Raw genomic sequence first — 21548 nt, 5'->3', positions numbered from 1 at the left:
ATAGTATACAATGTGAAATCATCGTATTCCCCAATCTTCTATGTCATTTAAGGCAATTTAAATTTATGTATAATTCAAAGCCAGAAATAATAAGAAACTTGCTTAATGAGAAATAGTTTCTTTCTTAGAACTATTTTATATTCAAATATTTTAATTTAAAAATACACTCTATATTAAAAAATTTTTTTTTACAAAGGCAGGACTTAAATGAAACACATAGGTTATATTACTGAAATTTAAAAACATTTCTACTTTTTTTGCAGACATTTAAAAAACTTTAATGAAGTAGCTGGTAAATGTAAAATGGTTTTAAAGTTATGTTAAATATACACCAAATGAATTTCTATATTAATATGTGCAAATTTATATTTTATTTTAATTTAGAATTAAAATATTTTATATTCAATATTAATAAAATCTATGTGCCATACTTATTGTGTGGAATTGTTATCAAAATCACATTTATCTGTTGTACAGTGTAAAGTTAGTAAAGATTTTTTACACAAGTCATACAATTTCCATCCTTGATGACTGCAGTGTTTTGGGTTTTTTTATTGTTGGATTAGATGATTTTAACTGAAATAGGTTATGGAGGTTAGAAACCTGATTAATAGAATTGCCTTACAAAGGTAAATTTTTGTGGGAAAAAGTAATCCAGGTAGATAAAAGAGTAGTGTTATTACTCTCAGATATTTCATTAACAGCTGCCCAGATAGCTGAACAATTGTTTCATATAAGTCAAATAATTTAAATATGCAGTTTTATGACAGTTGTTACATGGGCTTAAGTTGAATTTATCAGAGCCAAAGAAAAAAGTCAAACAAAAGAACAGAAATGATAAAGAATAAAAATGTAAGAGAACTTGAAAGGAAAGTTTTCCTACAACACTGATTGGTTATATATTTTTCTCCTGTCATTGACATACAACATACAAGATGCTGCAAAACCTAAATATGCAAAATCTAAATCTGATGGTTTTATGTAATATTTTTCCAGTTAATTCTGTCTAAAAGTGAGATGATCATATGCAAGTATTCTTTAGGAAGTAATAGAAAGAATAAAAATTTGTTAACAAACCTGGGAGAAACTCACTCATTCTTGTCAGTTAGGTTAGGGTTCACTGAAATTGTAGCCACTAGCGTAAAGCATAAGTAGGAGGCTGAAAGAGCTTTTATAACCTAAAGGTCTACAGGATTTGAACTCATAATCAGATGGTTAGGCTCCATGTTGAGTTGTATGTGATCCAGATGTACTGAAAACTGACTTCACATGTTATCATAAATGTGTTATTAAATATTTATACAAAAATGAATGTCCCTATACCCATGAACATTTGGTTAAAGATAAATTAATATAATGTTTATTTAAGCAAAACTTCAAACACTGCATTAAGAGGTCAACAACTGTAAGATACATTTTAGAGATGTTAAATTAAAAAGTGGATGTCTTAGAATTAATGAAATATGAACATGTATAATTAGTTACCCATAATAAATTTACCATTGAGGAATTATAAGAGAAAAGGGAAATGATCTGAAAGAATGCTAGTTTTATATTTCTTTCAAAATATATCTCAGTTTGCATTGCATGAAGTGGAGTTCTTAAGGTCGATATAAATAAGGATAGTTGTAAATTAAATGTTAAGAGTAAATAAAACAATATAATATGCACATGATTGAACTCCCAAGTGGTTGTGTTTCACTTGATACTTTTATTAAAATATATAGATCTCAAATCCTTTAAAATTGAAAGAAGTCGAACAGTTGTAAAAATTTAAAATTCTTCATTTTTAATGGGTCTTTGTTCAGGTGCATAGATTCAAATAACTTTTAAAATCATTAAGAGATGTATGGAAATGAAGAACTTCATTATACCATTACAGTCAGTTATTTTTCACAATTAGGCTTATTGAGCTTGAAGTTTTGGGGCACTCTCTTAGGAAAAATGAATAGAAAAGAACAGGAGTAAGGAAAAGAAGGAAAAGCCATTGAGTTTAACTTACTATATCAGGTAACAGGAGGAACATAATTCTAAGGAGAAAAATTTTCATAGTCCATCATAATCATATTTCAACATCTTATAGATGCCCATTGTCATACATAAGAATATCTTCAATAGATATTAAGTGTATATTAAAAAATTTTGAAATTTATTCTTTAGTGAAGTGTTGCATCTGATGCATCCACTAATTTTAATTTTGAATTTTGAAAAATTTGCCTCCAGAGAGATCTATTCTGTTTAACCTTAGATTTTTTTTTTATCTTTATAAACCAAAGCTAAATTAAACATTTAGGACATAATCAGAGTTTTAGTGAATTTCTGAGTGTTTCAGAGAATGTCTGAGACTTCATAAATATTAATAAATTTCAAAAAAAGATATCAGATGCTTATAAATGCATGTACACTGCAGTGTAAAGATATCCCCAGAGAAGTAAAATGCATACACTTATATTGTAGTGCATATATGGCACATTTCTAAATCATGAAATACTTTAGGGCACAGAAATGCTGTCGTACCAGAAGTGTTGTTGAAGTTCTTAACTTTGTTAATCATTTAAAGTTTCATAACTCGTGTTTAATATCAGTGAATCTCAAAAGGCTCCTGTGTTCATATTAGTTGAAAATAGGCTTTATTTACATAAATTATTTAATCTAAGAATACCCTGTTTCCCTTAACTTTTAATTAATTCTAGCTAGTCAAATATTAATTCTTTTCTCACAAGGAAAATGTCAATTATTCAAGTAAATGTAAGCTCTAAAATCTTTTAAGAATTAGACCTTTAAGTAAAAAAGGAAAACACAAGACATCACAAGCGTAACTGCAGTCATCATCTATCATTGAACTGCCTATCAGAAAGTTTGTCCCTTCCTATGAGAAGAGCCTTGTTCCACTATAAATTAGTGCAAACTAGTGAGAGTGTCAGAATATATATCCCTTTATTTTAAGAATTTCATTTTATTATGCTATTTTGGATAACTCAGCCCACATAGAAATTAGCTTATGAACATCATAATGTTTTAAAATTTTTAAATGTTTTAAAATTTTCAGCATTTCAGTGAATGGATATTTTCCACTTTTTCCTTTTTGGGGGCTGTCAAATATCCATTTATTTTCTTTTTTAAAAAGGATGCTGTGACAGGCATGCTTCAAAAAGTTTTGCATTATCCTTGGTGATCAAAGGTATTTTACATAAGTGAGTCACAGTACTGAATTATGTCAATGCTGCTGATTTCTCATTTGGGGAAAGACATACAGTTCAAGCTAGCATCATAATTGCTTGGCTGCAGGGGACAGCTGATGGAGTTATTGTGTTTGTTGGCTGCAGAACAACTTATTATATGTTTTTAAATCCTCTTTAGGGTAGAATATGGAGTGGGATTTAGTCTTCATCGAAATGCAAATATCTGGCACTTTAACTCAAGTGCTGGAAGACAGAAAGTCTGGGAAGCTGATTATAAGAAGACATTTTAAAGGAATTTAAAATAAATTCCTTAGTTGTCATAGGCAAAGCTCTGTACTGCATACAGGACTGTTGGACTTCTAGCCAATAAAATCAGACTGAATAAGTCTGTAAGGATATGGTAATTGTGAGGAAGTTCCTGTTGGGGAGGATAAAAGTTCATGGCCTCTGTCTGTATCAAGCTCTCTGGCTGAGCACGGAGCACTGCACAACTCCAGGGGGCGCCGTTCACACAAGCTATGGTGTGAATGGACTTCTCTCTAGTTAGGCTATTTTGCAGTCTCTTAGAAGCTGATTAGCAGATAGACTGGAAGCCAACCATGGACAATTCTGTTTGAATTACTCTTTTCTGCTTTGTTTTGAAATTTTCTTATACTTAAGACTTCAGTAAATCACATCTAAAAATACTTGCCAATTGATTATTTTAAAGATTTAAGAGGTAGTATGACATTGTTCAGTGAACACTGGCCTGGCAATAAGAAAATAGTTCTCTTTGAATGTTGCCACTTGGTCACTTAGGGGTTTTTGAGAAATCATTTAAACTTGCTGAGCCTCAGTTCTCTGACTAAGTACAAGAGTGAATTAGCTTATTTCTAAGATATTGTCTATCCTCCTCCAATTGTGTACTTTTAGAATTCTGGTGAGTAAGGTTGAGGTGATTCAAAGAAAGAATGTCCTTAGACTGCATTGAAGGGCAAAACTAATATAGCTTAATTTAGCTTTTAATTTGAAAAATGCTACTATCTACTTGGAATAAATATTGGAGAAGACTCAAAAGTGTGGCACTTTGCTTAGAAACTCCACAGAGTTTCTAAATATCTCGTGAATTTCAACCTGATGATTAGACAAATGAAATGGTGAAATAATCCATCCAGTTTACCAGGTAAGAAGATATAAAACTCCACATCTGCACACAACGAAGCTGTTCAAATTTTGATGTTACTTGAAGTGTCCCTTATTAAATGTTCGGCTTTTAAAAGTATTCTAATAAAGTGACATTGTATTATTATTAGGTTTTATGGCAGTAGTAACTTAGCACTTATTTAATCCAGTCATCTGTGACATTATATAAACTTATTCTGTAAGAAAGAAAACCAAAATATAAAGGCGAAGAGGAAAGAATGTTAGAATTAATATCCATCTTGTAAAAGAAGAAAACAAACACACATGCATGAAACTAGTTTCAAAAGCAATATCCCTCAAGATTAAGGTTTTATCTGTTCATCTCTTGAATGAGTGAAACACTAATCATTTACTTATCTATCTGTTCTTGTCTATTCACTGCCAATTGTTAAAGTGTTTGGCAACATTAGTATAACTGCCGTATTATTTTTTCATCTGCATGTTTGGTGCAGGGATTACTGTACCCTTGTAGTGACACAATGCCAAAACTATCTCACAGCATTGTCTCTCTGGGAAGTGTAGAAATGGCGGGTATCTGTAAAGTGTAATCAGTGCTCTTCAGATGATCTACATTCTATGCTGATCTAAATAAGTTATATATTACAGTAAAGTGCTACAATGATACTAGTATCAAACAGTAGTAAGACACATTTTTCTCTGAAGAATTCAGCAGCAGTGTGAGTCACATGATGATGAGGATGCTTGTCAGTCTTCATTCGAGTGGACAACCAGCAACTGGCATGATCTAGAAAATTTATCTCCTCCTGTGACTTATAAAATTATTATTTTATAATAATAATTTTTAGGAGCGATCATTAAAAATCCAGTTTCCCATAAAGTACTTTTTTATCTTTTTAGAAGTTGCACCTGAAAGTTTCATGAGTGTTTAATTTGCTAATGTCCATTTTTATTTCTTCAGGTTTCTCACGTCGGTAGGTTACTGCTCTTGTGCAAACACCTTGCAGAATCAACTTGTCCTTGATGGAGAAGAAATATTATCATTAATTAAGTGCCTAAATATTGAAAGTAGACAAAAACATACTGAAAGTATTTCTGTTTTAGAATTCACTGACCTTTTTTGAGGCTGACACCCTGTAATCTGCCGAGGACTTAACTTTATTACTATTCCATTGTAGTATCACCTGTCTAATAATAAGGACTTTAAGCAACCCAATCAAGAATGTAACTATGAAGATGATGAAAAATATCCTCAAGTAGCTTGGGCTAGAGAAACATTCTGTAAAGAAGCAAACGAATAAATGGTTTAAAAAACTGGAATGAGTAAATCAAAGGGTTCTAACAATAATGTTAGAAGTAAATAGTGTTCATCATCTCAGTAGGATCAGAGATATTTGCAAATCTACATTTTCAAAATAGAGGACTGCCATTGTTGATTCAAGAAGTAAACTAATTATTATTACACATTTATTATTCAAATCTTTTCAACAGAAAACTCTCTTTTGGAGAGTAGCCACAATTAAGGTATTCAATAAGATTATTTCTTTGCAGCTTGATTCTTTATTTGAACTAACTGGAATATGTCCAAATCCCTTAACCAAATATAATTTTATCCATGACAGAGAGAGGGACAGTATTTTGGTGTGGTGTGGATCACTAAGTGGAAAATAGGATTTAAAAAATTATTTAACAGCTCCGTGCATTAACGTATGTTTTTCTTGTTATGCTTACCCCTCATTTGTTACACATCAGTAATGGAAAATAAAGTAAACATCTGCAGAAGCTAAAATCAGTACTACTTTAATAGATGAATAAATATTTCCTTTGAAACTGCAGTGTAAGTTTTCATTATTATTACACATAGCTTCTCCAGGAAATGGGAGTGTATAATTTGGGACAATACCCAAATCTCTTTCCTCAATTGTTATTAGTTTATTTTTTACTTGTCTGTTAACCACATCTATCCTATTTTGCTTCTAAAAATTCTGCTTTTTGTTTTTTCAAGAACAGATAATTACTAGCTGGAAAAGGAAATGCTACATTAAGAGGAGGGGCATTCTAGGTCTCTGTTTTAGCCCTAGACCTTTGGCAAACTCTAGTTGGAAAATCTGCAGGCTCTGTGGCTGCCAGAGGTATTACCCTAATCTAAGAGGAACATGGTTGCATAATACACAAGTACTCCACAGAACTCACCAGCTGCCCCACACTCACAAAATTACCTCCTGGCCTAAAGAAGCATGTGTTTTCCGTGCATCCTCCAGACTTTGGGGACTTCACCTAACTGTCTGAAGGTCTCCTTGAGAATGCCTTTTGGGAGGGGACCTGCCAAGGCTTAGAAGAACAGTCAGTCATGAGTGATTTGTGTCTGAAATCCCAGGGATGACCAAGCATTGCTCTTGAATACGCCAAGAATTCAGTAACAAGGGCAGGGGCTCTTCTCTAAGTGGGAAGACTTAGAGCCCAGTTTTCTCTTGGTCATAGTGATAAGGTTCCTTGAAAGAAATGCTAAAAGGAGGCTGGAGGACTACTAACTGGAATAGAAGCACCAGATGCAAGTGCAAGTCTCCCTTTGTTATAGTCTCACATGCAGAGAGAATCCAAGATGCTCTGTTCAAAAGTGGTACCCTTGGTGGTGCCCAAGTTTGTGACATGCATGCCTTTCATTTCCCTTGGCTGACTTAGAATACTTAATCAGCTAAGGTGGCACGTGGCTTGATCTCACTTAATGGCTTCTTGCCTAGTAGGAGCTTAGCCAGAAAGACCAAAAGAACACCCTTTAAGTGTGATCAAGTGGATAGATAATAGAGGTGGCTAACAAATGCCCTTTCCCTCTCCTTGCACAATAGTTGTGAAGGGGAGGGTAGCCCCCTAGCTACTAATACATTTTACAAATATTTCTAATGGACATTTTTGGGACTCAAATCTGCATGCATTTTTAAATTTCAAAATTTGGGGAGCCAAAAATTTAGCCCTGGCCATGCCTCTTTTCTTAGTTTAGGTCAAGCAAGGGCTTTTCCTAAGGAGCTTTAAGGGAATAGTTTTTGTAACCACACTTAGGTCAGAATAGGTTTGTTTCCTTAACATAATAAATTACATGTTGACAATAAGAGCTTTATTTATTAGAAAAGGCACTTGGCTTTGGGGTGTGATTGCTGCAGCCCCAGCTGGCAGCACATGGGCTCTTTTCAAAGCCAAATTTATTATGGGCTAAGATTAGTGTGGATGTGAGGGGAGAGCGAAACAAAACTCTGGAGAAAGTTTATTCTCCTGTGCAATCTCTTTAAGACCTGGAATTATTCTTACAGGTTAGAGGAAAGACTAGAAATAGTAGTAGCAGTAGGAACATTTTAATGAATACATAATTTCAAGCTTCATTTCTAATTCTTATATAGTTTAACACCTTAAACCTGAACAAAATGGGGGTGCTGGCTTTTGAGTTCTAATGAACTTTTGTCCAAAATGATCTTTGAACTCAGCTTTCACATGTTTCTTCCATTCATATATCATCTTTTAACTGAAAAAGTTTTTTCATGTTCACTGGCTCATTTAATCCACACAACTCTTTGAGGTTAGTATTATTATCTCCATTTTACAGATGAGGAAACTGAGGCTCAGTGAAATTTTGTAAGAGGGCTGATATTTCTTAGCTACTAGTGTCAGGAGACATGCCTTAAGCTAAGGTCTTCAGACTAAAATTTCCATACCCTTTCCATTGTGTCACCTTTATATTCATTCACCCCTAAATTATATTTATATCAGAATGAAAATTATCAGGGAGGAATGGCCCTTTTGAAATTATGTACTTTGCAAAATTAAATCATTGCTACTTAGAATTTTTTGGCATCACCTGAAACATGAAAATAAATGTTCGTTTGACATGAGGAAGGTTATAACTGGAAACAAGTTTGGATTGTGAAGGGTAATGATGGCTCCATAGACCTTGTCTCTAAGGGTGAAATGGACTCTACCTAGGAAACTCCTATTCTTGGCTCACTGAGGTCTCTCTAGAAAATCTGTTTGGTATACTTCCATGGAGGTGCACAGCATGCGAATTTAGCTGGGTAGTTTAGATGGTAGTTTAATTGTTAGGTGGGAGATCTAGCAATTCAGCCATACCATGGCAAATATCCTCAGCTGGTTTTATAGAGCACTATTTCTTGGAGGTTGAAAACATTGAAGCAGTTAGTTCTTTCTTTAGGATGGTTGATTATGAGCCTTTTTGGGGAATATGATTCTCTACAGATACTCTTCAGTACTTTGATTATTAACCTTTTGTTTACCTGATGTTTGGTCCACATAATGCTGTTCCTTGAGAGTACATGAGGTTTTACACCGATCAAGTATAGCTTGAGACAGATTGTGAGGGTGAAGGCATTGCATACAATTCCTGTAAGGGGAAACAGAAGTGAAAACATTTAATTTTTTAAAAGGTTGTAGCCTATAGTATTTTCTGTAAAAAATAAAATAGGGTACTGCTTTAGGACAGCAGAATTGTAAAACTGGGAAAGAAGACTATGACATTTATTTGTAATCTTGGCTGAATTTAATATCATGGCAAAGTTACATTCTAACCACTTAAAATATTTTAATGTATAAAATTAACATAATGATTTTTCTGTACTGAGAAGAAAATCTCTAGGAAATGAATAAGATACTCTCACTGCAAAATCAAAAACAAAACCAGCTAGCACAGATGTTTTAGAAGATGAATATTATGATACTACTAGAAAAATTTAGCAATGAACATACAGTTCAAATTTTGGTTGGGTTCATTAGAAATACCTCCATCACTCCATCGTTATCTTCCTAGTGTGTTACATAACCTACAGTGTATAATTTAAAAAATTTTACTTGAGAATGTCTTTTTAAAAATTGAATAAAACAAATTGTAAGGCACAGTGATATTCTGAGTAGTGGTCTTTGAGCAGGACTCAAATTGTTATTGGAAAATTAATTATTGGCACAAAACAACAATGCCACCATTATTTAACATCACCTTTCCCTTATCCATCACTTCTTTCTAGAGTGCTTCGTAGCCACCACTTTTTATCTTTAAAAGAATAAAAATAAAACAATAATAACAGCTAACATTTATTCTATGATTACTATGCACCAAGTACAAAGGTTTAGGTATATTTTGCATGAACATCTAATTTAATTATCTCACAGAATTATACCACAGTATTATTATTATCCTCACTTTTAATATCACAAAACTGAGGCACAAAGAATTTAAAAAATCTTGCCCTAGATTAAACAGCTAATTAATAGTAAATTGGGAAGCAGGCAGCCCCTAAATCATCACATCGTACATCTTAAACTTACACGAGGTTATATGTCAATTATATCTCAAAAAAGCTGGGGAAAAAAAATGAACCTTTATGAACACTGAATATTATTCTTTAAAAAAAAAACCTATTTCAAAAAAGGCAGTGAATACCTAGATAAATTTTCATGCATGGCCAAAGATTGGAATCTAAGTCTTCTAATTCCTAAATTCCTCATTCAGTTCTTTTTTAGCGTGATGATAACAATTTATCTGGAGAAGATCCTGCTTTTAGGTTAAGGTAGGCAAAATAGAAAAGGTCGAACATGACTATAATGAAGGACTGCTTTATGTATATTTGGAATCAGGAAACACATACCAGTTTTCATTGCAGGCTGTGTGACATGTGGGACAATGTTCACAGAAGCGGCCGATGCTCCTGGGATCGGTGCACTCACACCTGCCACATACACATGTGCCTCTTCCACTACACACTTGGCCTTTTGGACTGACACAGTGCTGGACAGATGCTGTTGGGCACTGGCACCGATCCCCTTCCCAGCCCCTGAAGCACTGGCATTTGCCTGCCTCACACTCTCCATGCCCTGCAACAAAGACACTCCAAGACCTAAGTTATTGAGGTCACTGACTTTGTGAAGCATTTCCAAACATGAATTCCCCTTCCATTTCCATGGAAATACACTGACAGTCAAGTGAATAGAAACAGCATCACTTTCTATTTGTCTGACATAAACAATACCAGGACTTAGGAGTGTCTATTTTCAAAGCTGTTCTGTTGTAGATAATCTCCCCATGGTAATCTATTGTGCTGACAATTGTGAATTCTGCCCTGCTGCAGTGGCTGCCCAACTACTTGAAGGTCGCTGTACATTCAGTTTTAAATTAAAAAGACAAATATAAAGAAGCTACAGAGGCTGATGTAATGTTGTCTGATTTGAAATTTGAAAAATGGGTATTTTATGAATAGCTTCCATAATTTTTCTCTTAGTCACTCATTATTGCTCAGGGCCTGGGATAACTTTGAAGGTCTATTTGGCAAACCCTTTTAAGTGCTTCAGTTCTGCTAGTGCCTTGTTTAAAGATAAGATCTCTGGGGAAGTTGAAGTAATCCTTTCACATCTTCAGCACATTATTTAGCAGGTTTGTGGGACATGTCTTAAAGTATGCTGTGAGGTGTTATTAGGTGTTAAATGAGAGAAGGCAAGAAAGAAAGCAAGGTGGTATGTGTGTGCATGTTGTAGTTGAAGAAGAACACTGATTATACTCAGTTAAGTGGATTTTAGCCTGCAGGAAGTATGCAAGATTTAATATGCTAATGTGAACTAGAAATCTTCAAGAGAGGGTAAATTTTCAGGGCTGTAAAATGTTTTTCAAGCTTATCTGGCCAAAGACTTTCCCTTCCTTCCTTCTTTCCTTCCTTTCTTCTCTTTTCCTCCCTCCCTCCTTCTCTTCCTCCTTTCCTTCCTTCCCTCAATTCCTGGCTTCCTCCCTCCTTCCTTTTATTGTGGAGCACGTCACAGGGTAACTGTTCCTTAGCATCTACTGTTGGATCAGCTCAATTTGTTAAATGTAGAACTAATGATATCCAGGCCAAACAAATGCCTGCCAGACCCGGTTCCCTGTATATGGGCTGCATGCCTAATCCTAGCCAGCATATCTGTGATCGTGTGTTCTTATTCTCAAAGGACGCTAGTGAAGAAAATGCTTGTCAGCCTACAGTTTGCATTTATAACTTATATACAAATAATTCAAAGCAGATTCTCAACTGCCTGTAGGTCAGTAGTATCATAGTCATATAGAAGGACCAGTGCATTGATTTTTAATTCTACTATTAACAGAGACTGGGATTCTCAGTGTATTTCAAAGTTCATTGAGAGCTTGACAGCTGTGGGAAATGATGATCTCAGAATTCTTTTTCTGCCCTGTCCCAAACAGGATTAACACTAAAATATTAGATGACAATTGCAGTTTGTTCTAAAGTCATCTATAATCCATTCTACCTAGATACCAGGTACAGCTGAATAAATGTTTAGAATATAAAATATTATGTGTATAAGATAGAATATAAAGGAAATTTGCCATCACATATTTATGTGATATAGGGCATATTTTTAATTTACACAAGAATAAAAATTTATTTTGTATAGGTTTGTTACTTTCCATATGCTTATTACAATGAAATATTTAATTTCATCAATAATTTAATTAATATTTGCTTACCAAAATGCAAACTTTAAAAAGGTGCTTTAACAATAAGTGGATTTAGCACACTGTCACAGAAAACTTAATTCATTTAAAAATAATATTTTGTATTAATTTTCAAATGTTGCATATATTTTCTAGAATCTAACCTCTAGGTGGCAGTAAACTGAATTAGCCAAAAAGTACTTTTGATATTTTCATTTTAAATTATCTCATTTTTAAATCTGGTCTTTGTGTGGCCTCTGGGCCTAATCTAGATTTCTTATGAAACCAGCATTTTCTTGAAGAATTCTGTCCTTTGACAGTTTTGTTGCTGGCGTTGTTCCAAAAATAAACTAGAGAAATTTAAATTACTACAGATTTACAATGCCATCTATGATAATGCATTAAGAATTTTACAATGAATGAAAAGTATATTTTTATAGCTTAACTATCCTCTGAGCAAGATGGAGGGAGTAACCACGTATGAGAATGAATCAGATCCTTCTAGAAGAATACCCAGATTATAGAAAATCTGTCAGACATTATCAGTAATTTCCTTTTCTGGTATATGGCTTTACAAGATCAAGGCATACTTGAAAATAACAATTAACTTTTGGTTTTAATTTTTAAATATTTCCTGTATAAAATAATTTAAACTATAAATATCAGAATCATGTACTGTAAATCTGTAGCTATGTCCTAATTTCACAGACTTTGAATATTAAATTCATAGTCAAAGTTGGTAATTATAAAGATGTGATTTAAAGATACTTTAACATATATGCTAGTTTAATATATAACTATATAAATAACTGCATGTACATACTTATACTCACCAGCACACAGATTTCCATGGTGATATGGACAAGAAAAGTCATCTTTTTCACAGTATTTTCCATACACTTTTCCAAGCTTAATTTTGTGACATAAACATTTCCCACAAATACAAACTCCTCTACCGCTGCAAGCAGGTTGATCCTTCTGTGACTTGCAACTTTCAGAAGGAAATTGATCTTCATCAAAATGACATTTATTCTCATCACACTGGAAGCACTTGGCATCTAGAAAAGTTTCTTCTACACACTTTCTTTTAGGTCCTCTGCTGTCATCACACCGACAGCTGCAGTTTCTATGTATATGAATTTTAGTGGTTTCATTGAAACCAATAGGTTTGATTATTGCATAGCTCTTTCCTTCCATGACATCACATTTTTCCATTGTAACTGTTACATTGAAAAGAACCTAAATATTTGGGTGGGGAGGAAGAAAATATATTTATATGTCTTGATAATTTTTATTACCAATATTATATCTGTTAATAATATTTAAGTCAATAATATACCATCTTATAGAAATTAATATTTATAAATTACACATGCATTCTCATATGTAGACATAACATTCCTTTTTAATTTCATTTATTTCCTAATTAATGAACTGGAGAGTTAAAGGATGCAATGACTGAGACTTGCCTGTATTACAGCATTAAATGGACATGGGTTCAAGCCTATTTGAAATGTATACTCTACTTCCGATCATTAATTTATATCCTCAACTGACTTCTTAGTAAACTTGAGAGAGAATAGACCATTTTCTGGATTCAGTCCTTAACATGTGGAGTTACTGAATATATTTGGCACTAAAGATAGATCAAATAAAGTCAAGTCAAGAGCTTCTGCTCTACTGGTTTAAAACCCTGAGATGAACAATTGTTCAAATGAACAATTTTTATTTTGTTTCTGTTTTCCAGGGGCCCAAGTAAGTTTTAGAGTTAAATTTTAGTTTATACATGGTGTAATGAAGAAAATATGGGGCTTTCCCTGATGTTACTCAAGGGAAAAAGATTTAGGATTCTCACTTTTAGATCTTAAGATCTCAATAAAAGTTCATACATTTGTCTCACTGGAAGATGTTAGTCCACAACTAAGGATCTGGCCTGGCAGGAATTGGTTTCCCCCATGCAAACTACAGAATGTCTTTCTCCTGCCAAATTTTTCCTTTTTCTCTATTTTGCCTTCCTGTACAACACGATTGGCTTAGTGTGTCTATTTATATTTGTTAACTCACCTTATGATCTTCAGGTACTTTGGCAAATAAGAAGGTTACATGTTTTTTTTCCATGTTAGACTGAGATAAGTTACAATTTAAAAATACTTTGTGCTAGGCTTTTTGGTTGGGATGGAATTAGATTAGATAGATAGATAGATAGATGATAATAGATATGGATGATATATATAGATGGATATATATATGAATATATAGAGATTCACGCTCGCTCTCTCTCTATATATATATGTATGTGTATATAGATATAGATAGATAGATATCCATCCCAACCAAAAAGCCTAGCACAAATATACACACTGATATGAAAGGTCTAAATTTAGGTTTATACGTTATATATATATCCATTCGGAATTAGAGTTAGTCTCATTATATTAAAATCAATACAGTTGGTGTCAGACTTGAAATGTTTTTTCTCTTTAAAAATATAAGGATTAACAGACTGTAGGATAATGTGGTCAACTGCCAATATTAATAGAGCAAAACTTGGGGTTTATATAATTAAGTGGTCAAATGACTCTTCCTTAGTCAAACTGTTTATACTACTTGGTTGAAAGTGAGGGGAAAAAAGGGATGTAGACAAAGAAAAAGAAAAAAAATGTAAGGAGTAAGGAAAACCATTCTGCCAAAATCGATTTTGAAAGAAAGAGCTACTTCTAAAAAGGTAACCTTTTCTCAGAAACTAACTTAGCACTATCTTTTGCTAGCACAAAGTTTCTCTATATTCAGTGGAAATTAAATATGTATTTTGTAAACTGGCATAAAATATCTTTTGAACAAAATTCAAGGAGTGATTATGGAGGAGCCTACAGAATTTGAATTTGAAATAATTAATTTCAAATATACAGCTTGTTGGAACAACTATACTACCTGCAGATTCTAAACTTCCCAAGAGAGAAAATTATATTCTAACTAAAGAGAAGGAAGATTCTCCTTTATTCAACCTTAGAATACTAGGATTTTTAATCTCTTTCAATAACTTTTTCTTTTTGTCTATAGCATGATATTAAAATAATAACATCATAGAACCTTGGAGATGGATGGAGGTAGGATTGGAAATCTTCTAGTTCTAGCTGTTTATTTAAAAATGAGGCAACTGATGCCTCAAGAGGTAAATGACTCACTGAAAATCACTTCATTCTACAAGAATTTCTTGTAAAAGCATATTTCTGTATATTTACTTTCTATTGTGCCAATCCTGGGAGAATCCGTATCTTCCCCAGTCCTATTTCCTGATGCTGCTATATCCGGATCTCTCTTTTCCATATCTTATTCCTTTTTAGTTAAATGATGACACCTTTTTTTTTGTTGTTGTTGTTCTTAACAAATTTCCGTACCTCGTAGGTCATTGTATTGAGCTAATACAAGTGTACTGGGACAATCACAAAGTGAAAGATTTTGTAATTCTTAATCTTTATCAACAGCATTCTTCTCTGTCGTTTTTACTTTCAACTTTCACATTTACTCTGAGAATTTTCAGATTTGAAACAAAAAGGTATTATCATCATCCTAAGTATAGGCACTTCTTGTTTGAGGAGATATGATTTCCTAACATTCACTGTCTGTGTCATCTAAGTTTAAAGTTATTATTATTAAATAATTATTTAATATGATATATATTTATTTATTTTAGCTAGAGAGTTTGAGAAAACAGTCAATGGAGTTACAAGAAGTAGGAACTTAGGGATTAGATAATAAAAGTTACTTTGAAGTGTAAATGAGATTCTTGAGGTCGGTAGTAAAAAAAGTTTTTCTGAATGGTTTGATTTTTCTGTAAGAAAGCATGCCAAACAACTTAGTTTACTTTAAATGGGAAAAACGCACATGCACATACTTCGTCATTGCTTGTCACATTTCCGCATCCGTCTGTGCCTGGCTTTCTGCTCCCATCTGGACAGATGGCAGTAATGTTAAAATAGATGCCTTTTATCTGGTTTTCCACCTGAACTTTCACTTCTGAAATGAGTTTCTGCAGAGATGACATTTTTTAGTTGTATACTATAGCAGTTTCTAATGTAAGCAACAAAACAGAGTCAAGTTTATCATGTCATTCTAGATTTAATTTTTAACTAAATCAAAGAGTTTGTCTCTGTAAAAGGTCGATTAAAAACAGTGTTTCCACATAATGACCCAGTTACATTTGAAATACATAAAAAATACTGAAGGATTATCTGCATTTAAATGGCTCTATTTTTTCACATATTTCCATGACTGCATTTTGATCACTTCAGAGATATTTCTCACTCAGCTTGTTAGGAAAATAATCATTTTAATCCAATAACATTTATATTTTTTGGTAAAATTTAAATAAAGCATTGAGAATACATATATCATCACAGAGGCTAAATCTTGACAGCTTAAAATCTGGAACATGCTTCTGACATTTACAGCTGTTAAAGAAGCATTTCCGTTTCAAACATTTTAGACTATCATGAAAGCTAAACTGCCTTACTGATACAGAATTGAAAGGTAAATTTTTGGGAGGGCATTTCTATACTGTAGGTATAAGAAATACCTGCCAGTTATGGCTCTATAAATTCTCCAAGAATGGCCTAGAATTTTTGCCAAATCCCTGGTGCTTGCTTATGTCAATCAAATTTGTTCCAATCCTTAATACTGAAATAGAGCCCCTTACTGGGCAGAAAATCATTTGCTCATTTATTCACTAATTTATATAATCATTCAAAAACCATGTATGTATTGCCTATTATGTATCAAGCACATCCTAATTTCATCCAATCTCTGGGTTCCAAAAGTTCTAGCTACATTAAATATATTCTGTAGATCTGTGTGAATTTCATCTCATAAAACTAAGAGTCTGTCACATGCAAAAATCCTTAACTTATTTTTGTAAACAAAAGGAAAGGGAAAAGATGAAGTATGTACCTAAGGGAAGAGTGAGTAGCAGGGTGTGAAGGAAAAAGAAATCCCCATGGTTTCTAATTCTTTACTTGAGTAATTTTTCTTCTTCAACTGTATAATCAATAAAGAGATGTGTGCTTACTGATTAATAATTGATCATGGAATTATGGTAGTAAATCTTTAGAGTAAGATACTTCCTCAAATTTTATTTGAATAAAGGTAAGACTATATTAGTCACATTTTTTATCTACTAGAGAATTCATACATTGTAATCACTTAATTAAACAATTTCAGTAAAAAATAGAAACTTCTAATGGTATACAAATGGTATTGATATGGTTGGTTTGACAAATCAGAAGGAAGTTCCTAATACCATGACTGTTCTTTTTGCCCTTTTGAAATTCTGCTTCCCTTAAAACCTTAATCTAGTTTAACCAATGTTTTTCAAACAGGGTATGAAGACAAATATCTAAAATTTTGCCCAGTTTTGAGATTAAGAAATTAAGTTTCAGGGCTTCCCTGGTGGCGCAGTGGTTGAGAGTCCGTCTGCCGATGCAGGGGACATGGGTTAGTGCCCCGGTCTGGGAAGATCCCACATGCCACGGAGTGGCTGGGCCCGTGAGCCATGGCCGCTGAGCCTGCGCGTCCGGAGCCTGTGCTCCGCAATGGGAGAGGCGACAACAGTGAGACGCCCGCGTACCGCAAAAAAAAGAAATTAAGTTTCAGACACAGTCTTAAGCTTGTCTTTTAATATCTAACAGGAACAGAGGCAGAATTTATTTTTTCTAATGTATAATTATTTTTTATTCAACATAATTTTTTTATGTCTTAATTTCAGCTAAATTACTATTAAGTTATTATAGTCATGATTTTTATATAGTTTTAATTCTAATGGCAATGCAGATGTAAAGGATAAAAAACAAAATGCAATCACATTCACCTGTACTAAATTTGTATATAATTTTATAAAAGTCTTAAAAAGGAAATGCAAAGTATTAAAAGTTAGAATAAAATATTTTTATTATTTTTTTCTTCAATGAACTGTGAACAGTTTCTGTTGAGCTGTGAAGACAAAATGAAATTTCAGAAGAATTTTGAAAGTATAGACATATATAAAATAATAACAGAATCCCAACTTAAGGAGATTGTTTCGCCAGAGTTTTTGTTGGTTTTATTAAAATTGTTATTCAGATTGTTTAAGGTTAATCAGAACTGCAATTAGATAATGCATCACATACCTATCCTAGCAAATAAAGAACATGAAAAAAAACCCTGCTGTTTCCCTTTCCATGGGTGCAGTTTGAGATACAGGAAAGTTTGTCGACTTATATTTTTTCTTTGGGGTAATAAATGGGTTCATACTATGAAAACTAGGATGACTTCTAACACTGTAAGCTCCTTTCTTATTTTGATTATACTTGGGAACAAACTTCGGATGGGAACGAATTGTACACAGGTTTGGTTTTCCTTGATAAGAAGCTCCACCAGTCTTAATGTTTTTTGTTTTTGTTTTTGTTTCGTAAGAGTGAAGAAGAAATATAATTAAAGATGCTTTTCTTATTTCATCCAACATAGTCTTCAGATATAGAAAAATTCCTTGGCAAAAAACAGAAAAACAAAAAAATCTCGCAAGGTTTATTTTCCTTTTAAAAAAAGAAAGTTTAAACAAGTCCTTCATTTTCTATCCCGTGTCTACTTCCTGCCTTTCTCTTTTGTAATTGAGTTGAAGGCAGATGTTCCATGAAGAAAATGAGAAGAGAAGCCTGCGATTTCTCACAATGCTTGGGCTACTTTAACACTGTTCAACTCTACTGTGTCAGGAAGGGAAAAAGAGAATTTTGGGAAGTGAGAGTTTATCAATGGTGCATAAATTCAGGGTAGAATAAGGCATATCTTTAGACACTATGTAAAAAAGAAAAAAACAACAACAGAAAAACAGATTGTGTAACACAGGAGGAAGCACGTGGAAGCTAGAATTAAGGAAGACCTAGGTTCTGGTGCTGCTGCTTCTGCTTGTTAGCTGTTTGGCCTTTGATTGATTTGCTTAGCTTCTTTGAAGTTCTACAAATACACAGTGGGAGTACTAATACTTGCCTTATAGGTTGGTTGTGTGGATTAAATGAGGTCATGTATGGAAAATAACTGGTTCTTAGTGGTATTAAAATGACAGCTACTATTATTACAACTTCTTAAAAGAGATTATTCTATCCAGAAATGACTTAGATTGAGAGAGCAGATGTTTCTTAAATCTTTGCATTTGGTACCCACTCTACACGAACTGGGGACAGCATACAACTGTCATCTCAATAAAGTAGTGTATCTCTTAGGGTGATTCTTTTAATCAAACTAGTTTAGTAAAACTGCTAAAGTAAACGATTGAACAACCAAGTTATTGATCTAGGAGACCCCAACAAAGTTCTCTTAGTAATCTCTGTATCTCATATAGTTCATTTTCCCTGGAAAGTTGCTGTTTATAACACTGTGGATTGATTACTTTATCTTTATGGCACTGGAAATTGTGAAATTTCTTGGTAATAAAGTATGTTCTATAGCTGTGATTTGGTGACTCACTGAACATTTGATGAGGAAGGAAATTTAGATAGTCTGTAACTCAACCTGAGTTTAGTAAACTGTGTCATTGAGACATAGTGAAGCACAGAAAACTGAAATGACTTTCCCAAGGTTCTATAGCTAGTTAGTGGTAGAGCCAGGGCTAAGCGCAGTTTCCTAATTCCTAATCTGTTTTTTCCACCACTCCTCTCAAGATGATAGGGCATTAGTTTGTACCTTGCCATGGAAATTGGGGTTAAAAGTTTATTTGAAAAAATGTGTACAGTATATACATACCTTATAGGCTTCTACAACCAGATTATTGAGGTTTGCAGCCTTTGATTCTATTTCACCAGCAATGGTGCCAGGCAAGAGGGGTAGAAGATCCTAGAAAACATACCAATAACCTGCACTTAATGACAATAGTATACAGTGGTTTAGCAATCAACAAATATTTAAAAATCTGTAGTTATCAGTGGAAGGTGAGTCATTACATGAATCAAAAAATATGAGACACAAGAAAAATATAAGCAACTAAGCAGAGCAGCCAAAACATATGTTCCTGAAATAGTATGTATTTGTATGTGCATGAGTGTGTGTGCGTTCACAAGTTACATGCTGACCTAAAACTCAAAGCACAGACCGGCATTTCCCAAACTATCTCCCATAGAACATGGTCCCAAGAGATTTTAAAATGAAAAGGGTTCTGAGGGCAAATAAGTTTGATAAGTTCTGCATATGGTTTATTCCACATAGAGACTCAAAATGTACACCACTGCAATTCAGAAATAATTTAGCATTATTAAATGCAGCATTCCCTAACATTTACTTAATTACAAAACTCTTTTCTCATGTAACATACACAACTATTCTGCAGAACTACTTTTCCATGGAATGGTCTTTAGGACATATTTGCCCAGACAGGAGAAAAAAATCAAAGTCACAAATGGAAGCTTCATGGAGCGGGTGTTCTTGATGGATGGTACATAATAATTATGGAATCAACTCTAGGTATTCCTAGTGAGAAATGAGAATTAGCAAAGGCTTAAAGGTTTACTCAAGTTGTAGATGAAGTAAGGATAGAGAAGAAACTAGTCTGACTAGAGTGAATGGTGCGGTGCATATTTATATGGAATCAGATTATGAAAAGTCTTGAAATACATTTATATACTCATTTTACCATTCACAAGTATCATTAAGTTCCTGCTGTATGCCAGCTACTACTTGGTTACTAACAATTTGGTATCTCAGGTAATAGGGAAAATGTATCAGTTAAATATTTTAAAAATTCATTTATACAACCTTGATTAACTAACCACCATATACCACTTTGGGAATGCTAAATTGCAATGCCACATAGTTTCCATCCTTAAGGATCTCACAGGAATATAAATGACAGTTTCAAAAAACAACGTACACCTGAAGCAATAGACATATGTACAGACCCTAATGAGAGGGATACTGAGCAAGCATTTGAGAGCTGGGGAAAGTTGTCAGGGACTGTTTCCTGGAGGAGGTGATTCATGAGCTGTGTCTTAAAGGATGAGTAAGAGTCACGTAATGATGGAGAAGGGCTTCCAGGCATGAGAGTTAGGTAGCAAGAACAAAGTCACAAAGGAAAGAAAGAGCCTGGTGAGTGTGTGTACACAGGAGGATTAGAAGCACGACTGGAGGGACAAGTTTAACGCAGACAATATTAAAGACTTGATCCTCTAGATCAGAGGGAACCACTGGAACATTTTACTCTGGGGAGTACTGTGCTCACACCTGTGATTCAAATAGCTCATCCTGCAGCCGAGTGGAAGATAGATTTGGGAGATGAGTTAGGAGGCTGTTACAATCCAAACAAAGATAATTAATAAAAATATCTCTGAGCAGCCAAATTAGGTGACTGAAACGGCATACACGGGACTCTTAGCAGAGCCTGTCAGGCTTTTAGAACCTGCTGACTCTTACTTTGCACACAATTCAATTAATAATAAACCTGGTTTTATGGTTTAACAGTCAGTGGAAATTTTCTTAAAGGAGTAGGGAGAAACTGCTAGAGCTAATATCACCATCAAGAAGTAATAGCAGAGAAAAAGGAGGTAAAAGCAATAAAGAGCTGCACAGTAAGTTGAAATTCAATTTGAAATTTAAGCTTAGGGGTTAAGAACACAGGATTTAGGCTGTTAGGAAAGTTTGGGGAAGTATATAACTTCCCTAAATGCATTTCCTTCATCTTTAAAATGGGCATACTAGTAATATTGCCCTCATTGTTATGAGTTTTAAGAGTATTA

General features: G+C 33.7%; 1 protein-coding gene across 1 annotated transcript in view; it reads right to left on the bottom strand.

Annotated features, from left to right (window-relative positions):
- Positions 1–5218: 5218 nt before the first annotated feature.
- The window catches only part of ITGB8 (integrin subunit beta 8), a gene marked incomplete at both ends in the record, with an annotated part of 90319 nt that continues 73989 nt past the window's right edge, over positions 5219–21548 (bottom strand). The window contains 7 exons of the mRNA XM_082661875.1: positions 5219–5341; positions 5438–5601; positions 8603–8709; positions 9968–10193; positions 12630–13035; positions 15692–15826; positions 19567–19656. Of these exons, the coding sequence (XP_082518001.1) occupies positions 5219–5341; positions 5438–5601; positions 8603–8709; positions 9968–10193; positions 12630–13035; positions 15692–15826; positions 19567–19656 (1251 nt within the window). The remainder of the gene's footprint in view (positions 5342–5437; positions 5602–8602; positions 8710–9967; positions 10194–12629; positions 13036–15691; positions 15827–19566; positions 19657–21548) is intronic.

The sequence above is a fragment of the Grampus griseus genome (assembly GCF_964374135.1).
Source record: "Grampus griseus genome assembly, chromosome: 9".
NCBI classification, from domain to species: Eukaryota; Metazoa; Chordata; class Mammalia; order Artiodactyla; family Delphinidae; genus Grampus; species Grampus griseus.
This window is presented reverse-complemented; position numbering and strand designations above follow the sequence as displayed.